A 21,664-nucleotide genomic window follows, 5' to 3' on the forward strand; every position below is an offset into this window, starting at 1 on the left:
TGACCCCTGAATGCCAGTAGTGTGATAGAGAGTAGGATCACCTGATAAAGGGCCAGATATTAATGAGAACAGGACAGGCAAGACAAGGGCTCTTTACTTCCTTTTTTTTCTTTCACTACAGAAATAACATAGATGAAAAAGAGGCTTTGGAATGTGGAGATAGTCCACATAGTATATCATGTGGAAAGATTCCTGTTCATAGTTATGCATTTCTAAGAATGGAATATATAGAAACCATTGCAGATCTAATGGTAGCAGTAAATAGCTAGAAATAATAAGGCCTGAACCATAAAATACCAGTATTACAGGTAGTAGATAAATCTGTCATTTCATGAATAAAATTTCATGGTTGTAATGACAGCATTACAGGTATGCATATATATTTATATATTTAGATTCATACACATATGCAGAGAGGTTTTGTTTTGGGGGGAACAGCTCCCTACGTCTGTGTAGCACACAAGAAAAGCATTCAGAACATTTGTTAAGCACTGCAGTGTACTGACTTCTGTGAATCTGCCTCAGCTTGGACCTGCATAGCCATGGACAGAAGTTGTTTTCATCTCTCAGGCACCATGCAAAGCCTCTATGTACTCATCCTTTGTGCTCATGGCTGTAACTTTGACATTAAAAAGCAGAATCAGAGACACTGGATCATGTGGAACCCACATATCAGGGGTGGAGAGTGCTGTGTGAAGGTGCTCTCAAGAGCCCTAGCACTCCACACCTCCCACCATCAAGGCACAACTGTTCTTGTTTCCTGTACTCATGCCAACACATCCTGTTATCTGGCTTTCTGACTCTCCAGCTTTTTAAAATACAAAATGATGTAATAAAACCTTTTGGATCTAACATTGGGATCATCTATGCCTCTTTATTTTTCCTGTTCTACTTTGCTAATGCTGCCACCTTGATAAAGTTTCTGCACGTCTGATGTTCCCTTGTTCCTCATAAAGCATTATGGACCTGATCATGTGCACACAGTGTTCACAGCAGGTCTGGAAAGCAGGGCATTCACATAGTAGAGAAGAGCATGACTGTTTTCAAATGACAAATTTAGGAAGTACTGGAGAACTGGGTCACAGGTAAATAGCCATAATCACAATTCACTTTGGGCTACTTAATATTTTGATGTGTACATGTATGTGTAATATCTGGGCACCCATGTATGAGACTTTGCATGTGTGGACATATGTGTGTGTGTGCAGGTGCACATGCATATGTGTACACATTACTATGGAGGATAGAGACTGATGCTGGATGACTTCCTGGATTTCTCTGAACCTTATATACAGAGGCAGGGCCTCTCACTTAAACTCCTGAGTTCACTAATTAATCTAGCTAGCAAGCTTGCTCCCTGTTTCTACATCCATTTCTCTGGGATTATGGGTAGGCCTCCAAGACCATGTGGGATCTATGCAGGTGCTAAGGGATCAAAACTCCAATCCTCATGCTTGTACAAGAAGTGTGCATTTACTCATTGAGCCATCTCCCCAGTCATCAGTAGGTAAACCGGATTATCACATAAAATACATTATGCTGAAATGCTCGGTAAGCATTCTGGTTGCTTTGCTTGTATGCTAAGCAAAACCCAAGAAATGAAAGGTTTCCTATTTCTTGTGAGGTCGCTAGAGCCCACAGTGAGAACAGATCAAGTAAGGCTGCCTATCAGGAATGTCCTTGGAATAGATGCTACATGGGATAAGGAAGATTTCATAAAGGAAGAATAGACTAACGGGAAATGAAAAGAAGGATGTATGTCATGTTTCCTGTTTGTGCATTCTTTTATATAATTATGATACTAATGTCATTAGATATTGCTAAATAGAGGAAGCTTAAAAGATGAAGTGTTGTCACCTAACAAAACTATTGCTAAAACTTTGATGCATCTTCTCTTTCTTATTTCATGATGCTTAACTTTTAGTTAATTTATAAGTATGCTGATCACGCAATCATGTGTCACACTTAAGTAATGAAGAGAGCATACTAATTTTTCAATAGTCTACAAAAATCAACATTTTAATTGCTTCATAATATTCTATCAAGCACATGTGCCAGGTTAATTGTATTTTAGTGCTGTGGACTTGAAAGTAATTTGACATCTTAAAAAATGTATAGTATTAATTGTGAATTATTTTAATCAAATGATTTTAGACATACTAACATATCTTCCTGTAAGTCTGTGTGCTCATTCATTCCTTATACAGCACGTGTGTGTCCTCACAGAGAAGGAGCACTGTGGCCTCATAGAGAGGGCACATTTTCAGTAGAATCGTCTTCATGGAGCTCAGTGCCTTGGACAGTCCAGGTGTTATGACTGTGTTCCAGATGGAGAAACCAACCACAGAGTGTGTTTAAGAATTTGCTTTAGATACTGACATGTGGTGGGATGTTTGGCATGTATGTACTTTCTATAGTGATCAAGTCAAGCTAATGAATATACTCCATCACCTGGCATCCTTGTCATTCATTCTGTTGAGAACTTTAAAAATGCATTCAGCAATTTTCAAGTAGACATAGTATATTATACTCCACAGTACATACTACAATTACCAGGAGGCAATTATAATGAAGCTTCAAAATAAAACAAAGGCTATACCAGTTTAAAAAACAGTCTATTAGAATACGGGGCATTGCTTTAAAATAAGTATTTCACTGAAGATAAGTTATGCAAGTCAATGGATAATGAACCCACCACCAGTCTACTGTATTTTGGCAAGCTCTTGGAACTCAAAAAACCCAATAAAGTGATTCTATTTTAAAAAGAACCAATGCAGGTGCTCCAAGAATCCATATCAGATGACTTACAACTGCCTGTAACTCCAGCTCCAGGGGGTCTGGTGCTCCTTCTGATCTCTGAGGGCTCCTGCACACTGGGCAGGAGGACTGAGTTTGAGAGACAAGCTTGGGCTAGGTAATGAGAAATTGCAAACAACAACAAGAAAATAAAAGTAATACAGAAATTCCTAATGGAATACATTTTTTGATGTCCTGTTCACAAAAGACTGATTGATGATGTGATTGATAGCTATATGAACACGTTTTATTGAATTTGTCTGTAAATGAACAGAAATTTAAACATCACACCATATGTTCTGGGTCTATTTATAAAAATATATAATTTTAAAGGAATATATATGCTTCATTATGACATTTTCATAAATTTTGAGTATACCCCATTATCCTCTATTGCTCTCCCCTTACTCCAATTTTATAATTAATAGCTGTTAATAAAAACATAGAAAAGGAATGTTCCAAAAATTGGAGGGACAAAACACACTGAATTTGATGAGATAATCCTACTCCTTAATGTCTATGCCAATGTTCAGTACTATGAAGTTTAGAATAGCTTAAAGTAAATGTATGCTTTCTCAGAAAAAAATGGAATCTATGATAAATGTATGCAAAAATATATGTGTTTCAAATAAAGAAAATAATCTGTTTTCTTGAATTCTGATTAGAAAATGATATAGAAGTAAAAGATTACTGTAATGAAAGTGTGAACAAGCCTCTCAGGGGCAGAATCAGTTTTAAGCATGACTCAGCCATTGCTATTAAATGTGACAGTAGGGTACAGTGCTCTAGAGGCCAGTCTGTGAAACCACACAAATGACCATTGCTTGTTCCCTGTGCTGGTTGAGATCTGAAAACTGTAATTACTGAGCCAGAAAAAAAATGAAGAATTGCAATTTTTAATATCACTAACTTCTAAATAAATTATCTTGGAAACATGTACAGAGTATATTTTTTGCAAAGTAAACTTTTCTACATTGCTACAGAACATGTTCTACAGATGTGGGTAATTTTATCAAAAATAATCTGTCTTGATTATTAAATTCAGTAAGATTTTTTGTGATGCTATGAAAGTTATTAAATTAACTAGATACAACAAAATAAATAAGCATCTTTGTTGTTACCCCCAAAATTTGAAAATACCTAGAGAAAGAAAAGTTATGAAGAAAATATTAGATTGTATGTAACACACTCCTTATATGAACTAATTCAGTTAATCTTTATAGTACCTGCTTCCTACACTTACTTTATATACCTGGGTAACAGTATAGCAAATAGACAGCACTTTCTGGCCATCGCCAGCATGAATAACCAGCACTCCATAACCAATTTTGTCCTATGCCTTTCCCTTTATATTTGGCTTACCCACCCACAATTATTCTGAAGAATATTTTATGTACCCCAACCTTTCGTCTTTCAATATTCTGGTGCAAATTTCTGAAAAGTAAGAGCCTTTCTTAATAAAACCACACACACACACACACACACACACACACACACACACACACACACACAGTCTTACATTATTAAATAGCCAGTGTCTAAACTTAAAGTATAAGCTGGAAAGCCCTGTTTCATGCCTTGCACATATTAACTACTCTACCTCTTCCAAGATCTCAGTGTAGTAAGAAATGAAAAGCATTTAGTGGTAAGAACTGTTGCTCCCAGGCTCTGTGCTGTAAACATCACCCCATCTGTACAATCTGCCACTCAGTCACAGTTCCACTCCTGGGGATCTGCCAGAGGTGCCAGTGTTCTTGGAAGATGCTTATTTCAATTCTTTCAGTGACATGGTATTCAGACCTGAAGGCAGACCACTGAGTCTGTTACTTCTTTACTCACTATTTTTACATGTGTGATCTGAGAACTTGAGAGCATTCTGGAAGTCTTCAAAGGGCAGTTGGAACATATGCAACAGTGGACTATACACTACAGGTATCAACTAAAAGAAATACAATTTAAGTGTAAAGCCATAAGCACAGTGCTGTACCTACTGTAGAATGCTAGCAGAGTTTGCCTCCAGTTTGTTCATTTTAATTTCTTTCTTGTAGACAGCACTTGGACACTTTCTACAGAAAGTTATGGTTACTCTATATGTTATAAATAATGCAGTTTCTTAAAACTCAAATAAGCAGAGCTTAAATTAAAATACTTATATGGCATCATTAAGACTGGGTGCACTCTGTTTTATAAACCGACTTCAGAAGATGCATCTAAATATAAAAAAGTTATCTATCTTTGAATGGATGGTGCACCTTTGAGATATTTTTCAAATGTTAATCAACCAATCTCAGTTGCATTCAGAGAGAAACAATATGGATATTTAGGGACTGCTTGTTGCTTCACGACACTGTAATTACAACCACTGAAATATAATTTCCAAAATTTATATGTGGAGGCAAACTAGTTAAAAAGGAAATAAAACTCTGCATTAAAGAAATTAAAGCTACTTTTGTTGAAGTTTCTTTCGTAGGAAGTATTTTCTGGATAGCTTTGCAGCTCTGTGGTGAAATGTTTGCCTATCGCCCACACACCCTGTTTGATCTCCAGCTCTGCAGGAAAGAGAAATAAAGGTGAAAACACAGAATTGTCAACAGCATTTACATATGTATTTGGTTTTATTCTTCAAATGCAATTGTTTCTCTGATCAAGGTTCATTTGGGGGAGAGAGTGTGGATCTTTTGACTGTCTATCTGGGTATTTCAGATTTTCAACCCAAATCATGAGATTCAGAGTCCGTCAGGGGTGCACCTGAGAGTGACAGCTGTGTGATGGAGACTTGGCATTAGGCAGGCCAGATGGTAGTCTCCTTTTCTGACTTTGCACTTCAGAGTGGAAGACCTTACATAGATTTCTGGAGCCAGATTCCAGATGCAGAGTGTTTAGAGAATTTCTGATTCCAGTTTCTTTAGCTGCTAAATGGTAGAAGAGCTGGATTCTCTGTGCCTCTCCCAAAGTCAAAGTGGTCAAGTTTAAAGTTTTGGATACTTACTACACTCTTCTCCCTCTCTCCTTTGCTCACCCTCACACACAGAGATACAGAGATACAGAGATACAGAGATACAGACAGACAGACAGACAGACAGACAGACAGACAGACAGACAGACAGACACACACACACACACACACACACACACACACACACACACACACACACACACAGAGGATAAAAATATATGGCTGTTCAGTTGTGGAGAAAGTAGCATTCTTTCCCTAGATTCAACAAGTGGGGACTTGGAAAAGATTAAAATCAGAGCATTATAGGTGGTGGTGGTACATGAGCTGGCTGGATGCAGTCTGGGCTTTGGCTGACCATACTGGAAGTTTGGAGACAGAGCACACCTGAGGAGCTCAAAGTGTCAATCAGACTGGAAGATAAGCTTTCATGACCTGTGGCACAGAATGGTGATTCTTATTAATAAGGCATCATGTACTTCAAAATTGCAGAAAGAGTAGATTTTCAGTTTACTCACTAAAAAAAAGATATGACAATTACACGATACAATGGGTTTGTTAATTAGTTTGAATGATTTTATAATGCAAACATGTATCAGAACATAACTCTGTACTTGAGAAGTACATACAAATGTTATTTATCTATTAATATTTTTGTCAAATCTACCCCTCCCCTGAATTTCTCAAACAACAAAAACATTAAAAAAAAGAAAAAGAAAAAATGAGACAAGGTTTTTGCTATATAGCCCAGGCTGGTTTTGAACTCATCCGTCTGCACCTGGCTACCTCTCAAGTTCTAGGATTACATGTGTGTACACATACCCACATATTTGTGAAGAGGCTGAAACCTTTGTCTCCTGGATCCCAATGTTTCAATGGGTAGCTGGAGAGTGTAAGAATTCTAGGGAGTGGTGGATGCTTTATTGTCTTTATCCTTAATTTGTTTTTATGCAGAAAGGATGAAGGTGATATTAGGGTTTTGTTTGTTTTGGGATTAGTGATGGTTGGCGTTTGAACAGAAAAAGTTGTTGTGAAGATGAAAGAGCTTTGGTGAACATGAAATAAATGAGCTTGTGTCATCATGTGGAATAGAGCATTTCCCAAATCACAGAGACCTTAGCATTAAAAATGGAGCCCATGCACCCAAACATTAAGTGTTCTATTTTTTTTGTTCCATTTATCTGTATCGAGTTACCCATGGGTATGTGAGACATTTCCTGGTCTATTGTTTTATTATACCTGGCAGTGCTTCAAAGGCAATGCAAGTAGGCAGGCGCTATTATTGATTGAAATAAAAATTTGCACCTCTATCTAACTTGATGTCTACTGTGCACATTTAATCACCCTAAGCTCCCAGAGGACAAACATGTTTATCTCTTTGGTGATGAATAAGCTAAGAAAGACTGTATGATTTTAGTCTCCACTTACATTCTTACTAAATAATGTGGTTTCTCTTCAGTCTTTCAGATTGTGAAATGCTAATTGTATGACTAAACTGTAAAGCATTTGAAGGTCAATGAGTTTAAGATAATATGGAATTACACTGTAATGTGTGTGGGGCGGGTGGGTGTGGTGTACATATATGTGTGTCTGGGAGCTTGTGTTGCAGCATGTATTTTGGAGGCAGAGGCTAAATCCCAAGAGTCTGTTCTCTCTTTCTGCCTTGTGGATTATGGGACTCAAACTCAATTTACTGAAGCTGGAGAGATGGCTCTGGGGTAAGAGCACTATTTATCCTTTAGAGGACCCAGGTTTAGTTCTCAGTACCCACATGGGCATCAGGCTTATACATGGTACACGTACAGACATATAGACAAAACACTCATATGTATAAAATAAATAAATCTAATAACAAACAAACAAAACCCTTGTGTCATTATGCTTCATGACAAGTACCTTGATCAAACAAACTATCTCACTGGCCCCAGAATTGTATTGTCTGTGCATTCTAAAATTATTGAGTGAGGTTTAAAGATAGAGGCAACATTAAAAAGGGAGTACTGTATCTTTGTATTTGTAAAGTCTCAATGCTGAAATTAGACATACCCCAAAGTTCACCTATGTGCCTCCAAGACGACTTAATAGGTAAAGATGCTTGTCCCCAAGCCTGATGCCCTGAGTTCAATCCCAGGGACTCATGGAAGAAGGAAAGATTAGACTCTCCTAGTTCTCCTCTGACCTCTCCATATATACAGCTATGAATTCTCCACCCCCATAATAAATCATGTAAGAAATTGTTTCTAGCTTCTCTCAGGGTCTAGGTTATAAAAGGTGTAGTTTGGGATTTACAAGGTGATACAGCAGTTACCAGCTAAGTGACATATATATAATATATATGTCACTTATATAAAAATATATATATATATATATTTTAACTGTATATCACAATATAAAGCATATATTGAACACAGTACACATTAAAACATAATTAATAAATATTAACTAGCATCTGGCTTCTGAGGATGAAATTGAGCCATTGTCTCTAAGGGGGAAGGGTGATGTAGAGATGTCCTGTTTAGGGTGGAGCTTTCCATAGTTTCTTCTTCTCTGCATGTTGATTAGTTGTGGATCTCTGTTAGTTTTCTTCTCTCATGAGAGCTGATAGACACACTTATCTATGGGCATTAGGAGTTATTTTCGTATTGTGTATATTTAACAGAATAATAGTATTAGGTTAACCAACTCCAATTTTTCAAATTAAGTTTAGTAAAACAGGCAGTTTATTTTAATCTTCTTGGAAAAATGAGTCTTTCTAAGAAACATATTGGAGAGTCCACTTGGGAGAATGATCGGCAATTCCTTTAATAAGTAAATGACGTCTTGAAGGGCTCTGAGAACTAATCAATATATTAGAATGTTGGTGTGAAAATGTTTGTAGAATGTCAAGGTGAGTGAGGAACAATCCACTTTAAATCTCATAATCTTCTTGGGATGGGTTCAGTTGTCTGCCTTCAGCACTCAACAATAGTTATTTTAATGATAATGGTCATGAAAATGTCATTATACTTTGTAATATTAATGATAAAATGAAAGATGTTAATGGGGTTTCTTGTGGTACAAAGCATGATGAATTATATGGTATCTAAAATATGGGGTTGGAAAGCATTTCTCTTAATAGTTTTAATGACCTACAGAAAAGAGCAAAAGGGGAAAATACAGCATGTTCCCTCTGATCTTTTAGATATACACATGCAAATGTTAAATCTTTGTCATCTTCACTGAACTATTTGCTTTCCTTTTATTTTTCTTACTAAACATTATTTTTCATACAGTATTTTGGTCATGTTTTCTCCTCCAACTCCTCCCAGATTCTTCCTAACTCCCTATGCACCCAACTCTATGTTCTATTTCTCTCAACAAACAAACAATGAAAATCTAACCAATCAAAACAGTAAGACAAAACAAAAACACAATGACCACACACATCCACAGAGTTCAGTTTATGTTGGTCAACTACTCCAGGGCATGGTGCCTGCCCTAGAGTATGGCTAATATACTCAGTGACATTGCATTGGAGAAAACTGATTTTCTTTATACCAGCAATTATTAATTGCAAATAGCATCTTGGTTAAGGGTGGGATGCCACATCTACTTCCCCATCTTAGTTCTACAACCCCATCTGGCTTATAATATTTTGCTGTAAGTTTTTGCAGATACTGTAGTAGAAACTTCTCAATCTGTGAATTTACAACATATTGGATTTTATCAAATACTCTTTCTGCATCTGTTGGTAATGCCATATTTTCTTTTTGTGTTTAATTAGATCTAATAATTTAAATATGACAACTGTCCTTGCATTTTGAGACTAAACTTTATTTGAGTGTGATTTATTATCTTTTACTCTCTCTATATTTTCTAGACTCATTATTATACTTTTTAAAGGATTGCATAAGCTATGTTCAAGAGTAATAATGGGCTTTTATTTTTCTTTCTGTAAGTTTACTGTCAAATTTTGATATTTGTACTGTCTTTAGAATTTTTTTAGAAGTCTCTACTCCTTCTGGCTTCTTTGAAATGGTTTCCTTTTGCAGTTGCCTTTCTTTAGTTTGAATATATTATGATTCATTGTTGCTTTATTTTGAGTTGATTCTAATTCTCCAGCCTTCTTGTGTCTGTATTGATGTCTGTTCTGGTTGTTGGAGTTATCCAGGATTATTTTAGCTGTTCCTTTTTTTTTCTTGTTCTCTTTCTTCTGATGCCCCACTACTATAAACATTGCAGCTTTTATAATTGTCCCAGATGTTTTTGGAGTTCTCTTTTGATTTTGTCCTTATCTTCCAACTCACTGAATTTCCCTCCCCCTAACTCACTGAGGTTCCCCCACCCCCTTTTGACTGTGTTGAATGAAATGTGTATCCTTCACATGGTATTGTTCTCTTTTATAGTACCTTTTATTCCGCTTTGAGCTTTTCCTTTGATTTCTTTTCTTTTTTTTTTTTTTTAGAGTTTTCATTTTTCTGCTCACATGACCCCCATGTTCTTGCATGCTGATCACCTTTTTCAGTTATAGCCTTTAACATATTATCATATAATTTCATTATCTGTGCCATGGGTGAATCTGTTTTTGTTTTAGGTAATTATTTTGCCTTAGCAGATTTTGTTCTATTGGCTCTGTGCATAGCTGTGTAGCGTTTTTGCAGTCAAGGCTATGTTCATCATCAGGTCATTAGTGTGAGGACTGATAACTTTCTGCTAGGAATTCAGGTATGTTTAGTGTTTGCACCAAGTGCCCTGGGTGACAAACACTTGCTTCAAACTCAGTGCATTTGTTTCGATCTCACCTTTTGACTTTGAGACCCTCCCCAGAGATGGCCAGTTTTCAACTATATTATACTAGAATTTTATTGTATGTATGGTAGGGGTTGTGCTATATACCATTCCTACTAAATTTCATTGCTTCAAATGCCTTTGTCTCAGAAGCATAGCCTTCATCAGGTTTGGTTTTTCTAGTGCTCTACTCTTCCTCTTCTATGGTGCTGAGTTTTTGGTCTTTTTCTGGTAGCGCTGTCCCTGTTGACCCCAGAGGGTTTGGGAAGATGGAGAGACTGAAGTAACCTCTCTAGTTGGAACAGTATTTGGAAAAGCATTTGGCCAAGGGAGTTGAATTTTGTCATGGAGGACTCAGTGATTACTGTCTCTTCCCCCTGCCAGCCCAGATGTTGTGAGACTCTGACAGAAAGTCTGAAAGGGGTTTTGGAATGTGAAGATGTCAGAAATGTGATCCTTAGGAAGTTTCACTCATCTGATAATAGCTATTCACTCTCCTGCAATTCATCAGAAACTTTTATGGGCATCAATATTGGCTCAGAGTACCAGAAATTTTGGTTCCAAGTAGACATATCTCAGTCTGGATGAGCATGTCTCTCCACTTTTCAGGGATGGTGATTTTTCATGTGAATCAGTCAGTGCAAGGTGCTTCAACAAATTGTCAATAAATACTAATTTCTTGTGGTCCCAGAGGTTGTCAAGGTATTGGCTGATACGGTTCTTGGTTGGTGGTTTGTGCCAGTTATCATCTTGGCAGGATTTGGAGTTATCTGAGACACATAACTCTGGGTGTATTGTGATGGTGTTCTCAGAGATGTTTAATAGAGAAAGAAATAGAATCATAAATAAGGTGGGACCATTCCATTCTAGAGCAGTGTTTCAATCCTTTAATACAGTTCATCATGTTGTGGTGACCCCCAACCATGAAATCATTTCGTCACCACTTCATAACTGCAATTTTGTTATTGTTATGAATAGTAATATAAATATCTGAGGTGCAGGATGGCCTTAGGTGACCCTTGTGAAAGGTTGTTCAATCCCCAAAGGGATCATGACCCACAGATTGAGAACCACTGCTTCAGAGTCCCAGATTGAATAAAAACAGGAACTAGAAGGAGAAAATGAACTGAACACCAGGATTTATCTCTGCTCCTTGACTATGAATACAATGTGATCCGTGTGTGTGTGTGTGTGTGTGTGTGTGTGTGTGTGTGTGTGTGTGTGTGTGTGTGTTTGTGCCTATGTGTCTACATATAGTCGTGTGTGTGTATATGTGCTCATGTGTGTGTGTCTGTATCAGTGTGTTTTCTAAACAGTAATTTTTCCTGTAAGAACAATCTTTGGCGGTGTTAATTATTTTCTCACGTGTGCAAGGTATGATATGAGAAAAACTGAACAGGTAGCTAGTGCCCTACAAGGTGTCCTTCTATTCTTCTGGCAGCAAAAGGAACTAAACCTCACCAAGTACTTTGCTGCAATTTCAACTGAGAAAATGGAAATATTACTTTTTACTTGTAAAAATATTTAAATTTTTCACATGATACACTTTGATTATAATTTTTCCTTCTCCCAGTTCCTTCCAGATCTTTCTTGCCACCACCATACCTCATGCTACTTAACTCTTTCTGTTTTTATCTCTAAACAAGCAAAACAGAAATCAAAACATTGTTCTTGATTCTAAGGTTTCCTGTTTCCATCTCCTTATACCTAAATTGTGCCCCTTTACTTCTGACACAAAATCTACAGAGGCCTAGAATGTAATATTTTCCCTTAGAGATCTAGGACTAAAATTTTACATAGAATTTAGTGGGTTAAAAATGTTCTCTCAACTGTTATTTCTCTTTCTCAGGAATCCTTTACTTACATCTGAAAAGAATGTATTCAGAAATATTCAGATATTTATTATTATTATTATTATTATTATTGAATTTTCTTCTATCATATTACAAGTATTTATTTCTATACTTTTAGCTCAAGCTCTGTTTTTGTTGATGTTGTTTGTTTTTGTTTTGGGTGTGTCCAGAATTTGCTAGACTAGCACTATAATAGTATGTATATCACATCCTTTTAGACTCTTAGACTGCCATTACTATTTCTCCATAAAAACAAAAGAATTATATTTATTAAAAATTCAGTTAGCTCAGTCTTTTGTAGCTGTGGTTATGATGTCTTCCTTGACATATGTTTGCAAGTTTTTCTTGTCTGGGTTCATGTTGGCAAATGCCTCACTTTTCAGTAGATTTTATTTTTTCTTTGCTTTTCTTTTTGCACTTTCCAAAGCTAAAGGAGCTCTTGGGAGACACACTTAGTCAAGATTTATAACTGACATCAAATAAAGAAGAGATTTTTATTTGACAGCTTGTGGCCTTGATTTAGCCAGTGTCTCTGTGTTAACTGACAATGGCAAAATAAGTTGCATTTGGAAACAGGTCACATGTAGGTCACATATAGGTCATTGGAATTCTCATAATAAAAGAGATCAATAATGACAAGAGGATTCTCATGTTTGCCTGTCTGTTTGTTGCATTGAATTTCTACTGTTGCTGCTGTTTATTTTGGCTGGAGTTGGATCAATTTATATGCAGTCTGAGTCTGCTATGTAACTATGTATAACGGTCTCCTGTTTCTGATTTATGATAGTGAAATTTCATGGCTCCCTGTGAATTGCCACAGGCAGGAGTTTCTTAAACATCTTGGCTTTTATACATGGCTTGTTCAATTAATATTTGCAGAAGAAATTAGTGCTGTTGTACCTCACCATAAACTTTAGAATCACTTAGGAAATTCTTTAAAATCCTGTGAAAAATTTTAATTCATTACCTCATGAATTATCTTGACTGCTTGCATTTTTCAGTACTGAATATCAGACCCAAGACCTTGCAAATGCTAGGCAAGCACTGTGTCACCGAGTCACATCCCTGTCATGGTTTGAAGGCATTTCTAAGTCATCGATGAACGTCATTTTAGAGTCTTGAAGTCAATGAGTCATCCAGAAAAGAAAGCAAAATTAAGCTTTCCAATTTTTATCACATAAACCTAGATTTTACTTCTAGATATTTCCCATATTTAATGACATCATAGCATAGCATGCACTGTATTTTTGAGGGGTTACTGTTTATATGCCAGGGTCTTAAGAACAGTGTCTCTTATTTTTGTATTTTCTCCATTAGATTGGAGAAAATGTGAAGCTTAATAGAATCTTATTCTGGTCTATGAAAGTCAGTGGAGGGGCTGAGTCTCAGCGTGGCCATGATCTGTGGCATTATTGTTAGATGTATGAAATATTTTAAATATGAACTACAAGAAAGAAGGAGACACTTTAGAAAATACATCATACTTCCTCCAGGGTAGGTGTTTTGCGTTCCTGTTATGCTGGAGTGAAGCCTTTTGATGACTTTGCTAAATTATGAGCTTTGGAGTCAGAACAGCCTGGAATTAAATTCTTACTTAGCCACTTTCTAGCTGTGTGACTTTAGACGCCTAACCTCTATAATTTTCATTTTCCTCAGTTGTAAATTGGGTACAAAAATAACTGCTTCTCAGGGTTGTCACCAGTATTAAAGCCGCATAAAATGCTTCAGCTGTGTCCTATCCTGAGTGACAAATTTTCATGCTGAAGACATTTAAATTGATAATGCGGAACACAGTTGCTAGAGCTGTAATCTGGGTGTTTGCCTCCTCCAAGCTGTGCCTGTTGAAATCCTAATCTTTAAGGCAGTGGCATTCGGTGGGTAGGGCCTGTTGGGAAGTGATCAGGTCTAGGTGTTCAGGGCAATGGAATTAGTGCTTTATGAAAGGCACATGGGCACTGTGGGAGGTCCTTTGTCTTTACTACCACATGAGCAGAAAGGTAGGAGTCTGCAAGCCAAGTAGTGATTCTCACTGATGGTGACTCTGCCAGTTCTGACCTTGGACTTTGAGGCCCTGGAACTAAATAATGGGAAATACACTTTAAAAATTCTTTGACAGTGTCATGTTTGTACCAAATGGATTTTAGTCTTTTCACCCTCATTTGCCCTTCTTATCCCTTTCCCTCTTCCACTAAAGCATTTCTTCTTCCCAACAAACCCCTCCCCTGCTTTTGAGTTTTCTTTCAGTGGGTGTGACCCACTGAGTCTAGAGTTGCCTGGGTGGGATTTTATTTACTGGAGCATAGGCAACTTGTCAGTGGCTGCAACATGAAGAAAATGACAGCCCCTCTCCCAGCAACATTTAATGTCCAAGAGTCCCTCAGGGAGGAGTGGGGCCTTATGGCCCCTCCCTAATCCATGATGAAATCTTGATGGGCAGGATCCAATCTTGTATATAGCTGCAATAGAGTTCAAGAATGATAAATACGGTTTTTTTTTTTTGTAGTATTTCTCTGTCCCCTGGCTTGTACATTCTTTCTATTTACTATTTCAAATTCCCTGAGCTTTAGATACAGCATTTGGAGACAAGCGCTTGAGCATTGCATATTCTTGGCATTTTGTCCAGTTTTGGTTTCTATATTACCTGACGACCACTGTAACGGGAACCTTTTCTGGTGAAGGCTGAGTGCAACACTAATCCAGGGATACAGACATGAGCATTTAGAAGACAGTTTGCCATCATGACCATTTAGGAAACAAAACAAAACAAAACAAAACAAAACAAAACAAAACAAAACCAACAACAGTAGGTTCTCCCCTATTGTCTCTGACTTACAGAACTGGGTGTGAATTCCCTCCTGGAAAGCAGGCTTGGAGTCAAACACAAACCCGCAGAAACAGACTTGGTGTAGGGTTCCTTGGCTTATGCTAATTTGTGAGTAGAGCCCAGTGGAATAAAGACATTACTTATAATTCACCTTCTTAACCCTCCTGGACCCTTCTAGACTCTCTTTATTCTCTGAAAAACTTGTGAGATAAAATAGGGAGGCGGGGTGGGAAAGCAGGACTTCTCTCTGTACTAAGAAGGTGGGAGACAACAGTCTCAGACTCAGCTTGGCAGAAGCAGTAGCTGCTTTTCTTGTCACTGTGACCAAACTCCTGCCCAGAGGTAACTCAAGGTGGGGAGATTTGACTTGGCTTATGGTCTGAGGGATATGGCAGTAATCAGGAGAAGCCATGACTCCAGGAAGAGGGTGCCAGTGGCAGCTGCTTGTTCACATCTCAGCTGACCAGAAAGAGAGCATGGCCACTTCCTTCAGTGAGTCCCACCTCTAAAACCGTTTACTGTGTGGAAGCATTGGAGCAGGGGAGAAGTGTTCAAGCACCTAGCCTGAGGGAGACTCTTCACATTCTAATCACAATAACATGCCTTGAAATGAAGACTCCTGGCCCCTCTCACAGCCCTCGCCTGTGAGGTGGGAACAGGAACTTCCTGGATTTCTGAAGTGCACCTCATGGAGCCTGACTACAAACCAAACTCTTGAAAGGACTGAATAAATTTGCTTGTGCAATGCATTTTTTTTTAAGAAGAAGGAAAGAGAAGAGAGAAATCTAACTAAAGTACAATCTCAAAAATTAAAAAAAAAGGAAACGAGAGAGAAAAAGACATTTAAGTTCAAGTATTTCTTACTGGCAACTGGATCCTAGTACTTGGAGCATGTGGCAAGAGGATGATGAGTTTGAGGCCAGCCTTGGCTACATAGTGAGCCTTTATCCTTCTCAAATAAGAAATGCCAACAAAGAAATCTGCATGTTATTTTAGGAATTTAGATGGTATATAAAAAAGTTTTTTTTTTTTTCATAACAGATTGAAGGCCGGTCTCCTAGGCAAAGTAGATGCATTTAACACCTCACAATGGGCCTTGAAACTTTTATTTATAAGGTAATGCAGGCTCAATCCCTCACCCCATCAGTGGTCTGAAAACTTTCTCTGTAAGCATTGAATCTAAAACTGAATCTTGGTTATTTGGGGATTTAGAAAAGGCAAACAGGTCAGGTGACAGAAAGCAAATGATGTCAATCTGTTTTTGATCTGAGAAGTAGGAATGCCATATTTTTATAAATGACTTTGCAGTGGAGTGCTTTTTAAGGTCCCTGGGTGTTCCTAAATGATGCTTCTGCCAATCACACCACTGTCTGTACTTCCTATAGCAGTGTCTTAATCTTTTTAAAATAACTATAAAAAGAATTCTACCTGACTTAAAAATCCCAGGTTCCATTGTCTTCAGCCTCACCATTTTGTGAGAGAGAACTGCTGAATTTTTTACTTATGCAAATGATATATTTTATGTTTATACTTTATGTTTAAAATTTAAATGATCTATAAGTCAATCAGGTAAAAAAATCAAACACTGCCATCCACAAGCATTCCCATGCCATTTACCCATCTGTTATCACTGTCAATATGAGAATCTTTTCTCCCAATCCCTTAAGAAGCTGAGATCATTGTACTGCATCTATCTGAATGTGTGAAATTCTATTAATTTTGGAAAAAATGTGATATCTTTTGGAAGGTCATCTAATTAATCATCCACCTGTTCACTTGGCAAGTGATTATATTTACAGATTACATTAGTCTGCCAATGGCACCCAGGACCTAGAATCTAAGGCATGAGCTGAGCTGATAGATAGCATATAATATCCAGTATCTGGAGACCAGGCTCTCATCCCTGACTGCACAGTAACTTGTGGATGTAGAGATCTTGTGCACCAATGTATATATGTATGTGTCCAGGATCTGCATAACAAATGCATACATAGGTGTAAACATACATACTAATGCCTACGATCTTTATGACACTTGCATATATATATGTGTTCATATATGTACACACACCAGTGCCTGGGTCACCATAACAGTTGAATACACACACACACACACACACACACACACACACACACACACCAGTGCTTAGGGTCTATGTGAAACATGCCTATACACACACAGACTCACAAGCACACTCCAATGCCTGGGGATCTACACCAAAAACATTTAAAAAGTAGTTCAAGTTGGGAAGTGTGCCCTGCCTCGACCATTCTAAAGGAACAATCAGACTACATGGACATCTAATTTTCAGGCAGTTGCTCATGACTTGCACAGAAATGGAAACCTCTGTAGTGTAGAGATAAGGTAGAATAGGGGTTTTGCTAGTGTGATAATCTTTCCTATTTAATTGTTAGTGAAATATCTTGACGAGTGAAACAGGAAATGGTGGAACTTTCCAAAAGGGCCTAATGGTCAGAGTCCAGGGATTTGTGGGGTTAAACTGTGTTCTCCTACTTACCTTTTGGGAAACAGCGCCAGCCCAGGTGGGTACGCTAGAGAAGAGCAACAGTAATCTACAATGATAATGAAAAGTGGTCCAGTGTGTCTGAGACATGCTGGACCATTCCATGTCATAATCGACACAGCACATGGTCTTGTTAGGTTGGGCCTTGCTCTGGTAATTGAGAAGCCTGCAGCACTTTGTTTAACTATGTTTTCAAGCTTTCTCTTCCTCAAACATAAATATCCAAGTGCCTTGCTGAGAGCTACCTTGAACCAAGCAGGAATTTCACTGTTGTGGCTGCAGGCTGGTTAAGGACCATGCTTTAGTGGAGTGCTCCTGCTAGTAGGGTAAGATAAACAAAACCAAAAAAAATAGTAAAAGGGAAAGGACCCTCCCTCCCGCAAATGATAAGAAACACAAAGAAAGTAAAATGGAAGATCTGATGTGGGAGGCCAAATATACTCCCTGAGAAGCTGTGATGGAGAAGAATGCTGTCTCAGCTGGAGGCCATATAGATAGACAAGACTTGACAAGACAAGGGGATGTGGTTGTACACAGTGGCCTGCTATGCAAGGCCCTTAACCAGGACTGAATCTGGCCTTTTCAAGGAGATTGCATGCTACACCCCAGCTGTGGTTGTCACACTTGATAAGGAGTTTGTGCTTTGTCTGAGAGGCAAAGAAAGCAGGGGGAGAAGGGACTGTAATTCTGTCCAAATCTTACTGGCTGTTTGCTGGGTAAAGCATTGAGTGTAATGGTGTAAATAGAGGAAGGATGAATGGAAGGTCCAACAACAGGCTTTGATGAGTCTGATGAGAGCACTCTTTGTGGAACTGGTAGGGATGGTAAGACATGCTGTATTGGCTACTTTTCTTATTGTTGTGGCCAAATAACCATCAAGAAGTAAATGAGGGGAAGAGTTTACTTACTTTTGGTTTTATGGTTTGAGAGTAAGTCCATCATGGAAGAGAATCCATGGCAGCTAGAGCCTTGGTCAGGAAGCAGAAAGTGACAAATGCTTAGCTTGCTTTCCCCATTTCCCACTGTTACTCAGTCATTGATCCCAGCTCAGTGGAAGAATCACACACATTCAAGGTCAGTCTTTCTTTTTGGAAACCCTCTCATAAAAGCAATCCAAAGTTTTTTTTTTTTTGTACCTGGTTCCAAAGACAGTCTAGTAGGTGATGAGGATTAAAGGTCACAGGGGCCCAGATTTCAGATTTAATTTGCAGGTAGCTAATCTGTACATCTGTGGAAATGCTCATGGCATGGCACCTGAAAACTGGGTGAGTGGAATACTGATTAAACAGAAGGAAGTGAACTGATTGCTAAGGGAATCACATTAAGTTGATTTTTAAACATGCAATTCCTTCTTTATAATGTATTAGAACTTATTTTGGTAAATACTAGTACCGAGTAGTAATAATGGAGCCATCTGCCTTCATCTTTACATTCTTAGCTGGTTTCTTATTGGTTAACATTAGGAAAACCTGTCACCATGAGCCGGCATCTAAATAGCATCATTCGTATGTCTTTCTTACATAAACCAATTGTGATGGTATGGGAAAAAAAGTAGGAGGAGGAGAAGGAGGGAGAAAGGTAAGAAGAGTTGGAGGAGAAAGGTGGAGAAGAAATAAAGATGAAATATAAATGATGGGAACAGCTTCTGTTTCATGCTGATTTCTTTATAGGGGAAGTCCATGCTAGGGAAGATAAAAGTGGCTCAGGGATGGAGATGTTACTCAGAAGTTAAGAGCACTGGCTACTCTTGCAGACTTCCCATCTATGGTTTCCAGCGTCCAAATGAAGTCTCACAATGGTAATTCCAGTTTCAGAGGATCTGGTGCCCTCTTCGGCCCTTCCCAGGCACTAGGCACATACATGGTTTGCATACATACAGGCATAAAATAAAAAGATAAATAAAATAAAAAGATAAATCTTTAAAAATGTTTTTAAAACTAGCTAAGATATTGAGTCCCCGTGTCTGTTTGCAGGCAAGCTTTACATCAGCGAATGTGCCCTAATACTGTGGAAGGAACCAGCATGGGCTCACTCAGTGTAATGGTTTTGCAGACGCCAGAGATTTTCCCCCCACCTTTCTGACCTTTAATTTCCTCATCTGCAATTTGACTGTGCTGGCTTAGCATCATTCCAAAGGTCTCTCTAGTTTTCCATGGCCAGAGTCTGTAAGTCTAATCACAGGTCTTTCCAAATTCTCATTGCTTCCAGTTTCCCTTTACAGCTCTGGACATGTTTGCAGCAGTGTGCTGATGAAGCTTAGCAGCCCTTATAGAGAGCATGGTTCCTAGTTGGGGGAGGCTTTTGTTTATGCTAATGAGGGAGCTGAGAAAGTGCAATAGCTGAAGCAGGTGGGCAATTTCTTTGCTGAATCAGGTAATAGTTTTTCAATACCGAGAGATTATTTTCTCGGCTTTTCCATGCTGTTTGCTGTGCTGGCAGCCGCAGGCACGCACACTTTTACATTTAATCTGCGTTTTGCAGAAGCAATTTTTATTGAGGGTATCGTAGTTGAGAGCTGATTTAATGGGTGTGATGTGATTTAAAACTTCTCTTAATAAAAAAAAAGAGTAGGTAACAGTCACCTCTGTGGATGGAAAGACGAAACTGTTCATCTGATTTCCTTAAAGTGGCATTTTTCACAGGAAAAAAGGTAAAGGCTGGGTGTGCACGCAGACAGTCATTATAGGTGACACCAACATCTCCGGATACCCTGAGTTCCTTCTTTCCCTTTTCTTCCAGGGTTTTGCTGGAAATGCGAACGCAGACAGCGTTGTGTACTATAGACTCCAGCCTTCAATCAAAGCCAGGTTTCTGCGCTTCATTCCTCTAGAATGGAACCCCAAGGGCAGAATTGGAATGCGAATTGAGGTGTTCGGATGTGCATACCGTAAGTGTTTTGTTTACACAGTACAGTGAAACAGATATCAAAGGAGATGCTTGAAAAAGCCACACTGCCTGTTGAAATAAAGCAAATTTGTAGGTATAGAGACAGCAGACAGGGATGATTTTAGTGAAAGTCATTCTTGTGACCACACGTGCTAATATTTACAGGAACATTCAACTTTAGCATTTTAATTCAGAGATGAAGTGTGAGTGTGCTTTCTCTTTCCCCATTGTGTGCTTGTGTGTGTGTGTGGTTGTTCTTTACCTTATGTTTGAGGCAGGGTCTCTCACTGATCTAGAGCTTATTGATTCAGCTGCCGGCTGACCAGTGAGATCCAGAGATATGCCCATCTTTGTTCCCCACCCCACCCCCAGTGCTGGTATTACAAGGCTGTACCACTGGGCCTGGCTTTTACTGTGGGGGCTGAAGATGTCAACTGACCTACCTTCCAGCCCCTTGAGTGCTTCTTATAGGCATTACAAAAAGCAGCTTATGGCTTTGCAAAAGCATCTGTGTGTGTGTGTGTGTGTGTGTGTATGTATGTGTACCCCTTTCTTACAAAACTTATTACATTAGTATTAAAACACTGTATCTCCCCCAGTGGGTTACACTTAAAGCTTCATATTCACACCCCACTTTTAAGAAAAGAGAACAGTCCATCTAGTTGACCAGCTGTTATGAAAGTTTGAGTATTTTCTCTCTATATTAATACACCAAGGAATTCATTTTTAAATATGCCATGTCCTCAGCATAAATTAAAAGAGACAGCCAAGACCTCTGCCAGAATATAAAATGTGTTTGAAATATCTTCACATAAAAAAGGAAGAAACCACAGATTTCACCATCTCCCTCTAATGAGGCATTTTATTACATGTTCTTATGGGGAAGGGACCTAAGAGTTATTGATAGTCCACCTCAAGCCACACCGCCCTTGTAGGAGCTTGCTATTATGGAGCAGTGAGTTGGTTAACATAGTCTACAGTAATCAGACAAATGAGCTGAGATTTTGGGAGACTCAGGTATTGTCCCAATATCTTACAGTTAACACTTGGGGAACTCCAGA

General features: G+C 38.4%; 1 protein-coding gene across 6 annotated transcripts in view; it reads left to right on the plus strand.

The window, feature by feature from the left end:
- Positions 1-21,664, plus strand: part of Cntnap4 (contactin associated protein family member 4) — a 280,275-nt gene that overhangs the window by 129,409 nt on the left and 129,202 nt on the right. For all 6 annotated transcript variants that reach the window (XM_027406068.2, XM_035441454.1, XM_035441457.1 and 3 more), the window contains exon 4: positions 20,457-20,604. In XM_027406068.2, coding sequence (XP_027261869.1) covers positions 20,457-20,604 — 148 coding nt within the window. The remainder of the gene's footprint in view (positions 1-20,456; positions 20,605-21,664) is intronic.

The sequence above is a fragment of the Cricetulus griseus genome, chromosome 3 (genome assembly GCF_003668045.3).
Source record: "Cricetulus griseus strain 17A/GY chromosome 3, alternate assembly CriGri-PICRH-1.0, whole genome shotgun sequence".
NCBI lineage: Eukaryota > Metazoa > Chordata > Mammalia > Rodentia > Cricetidae > Cricetulus > Cricetulus griseus.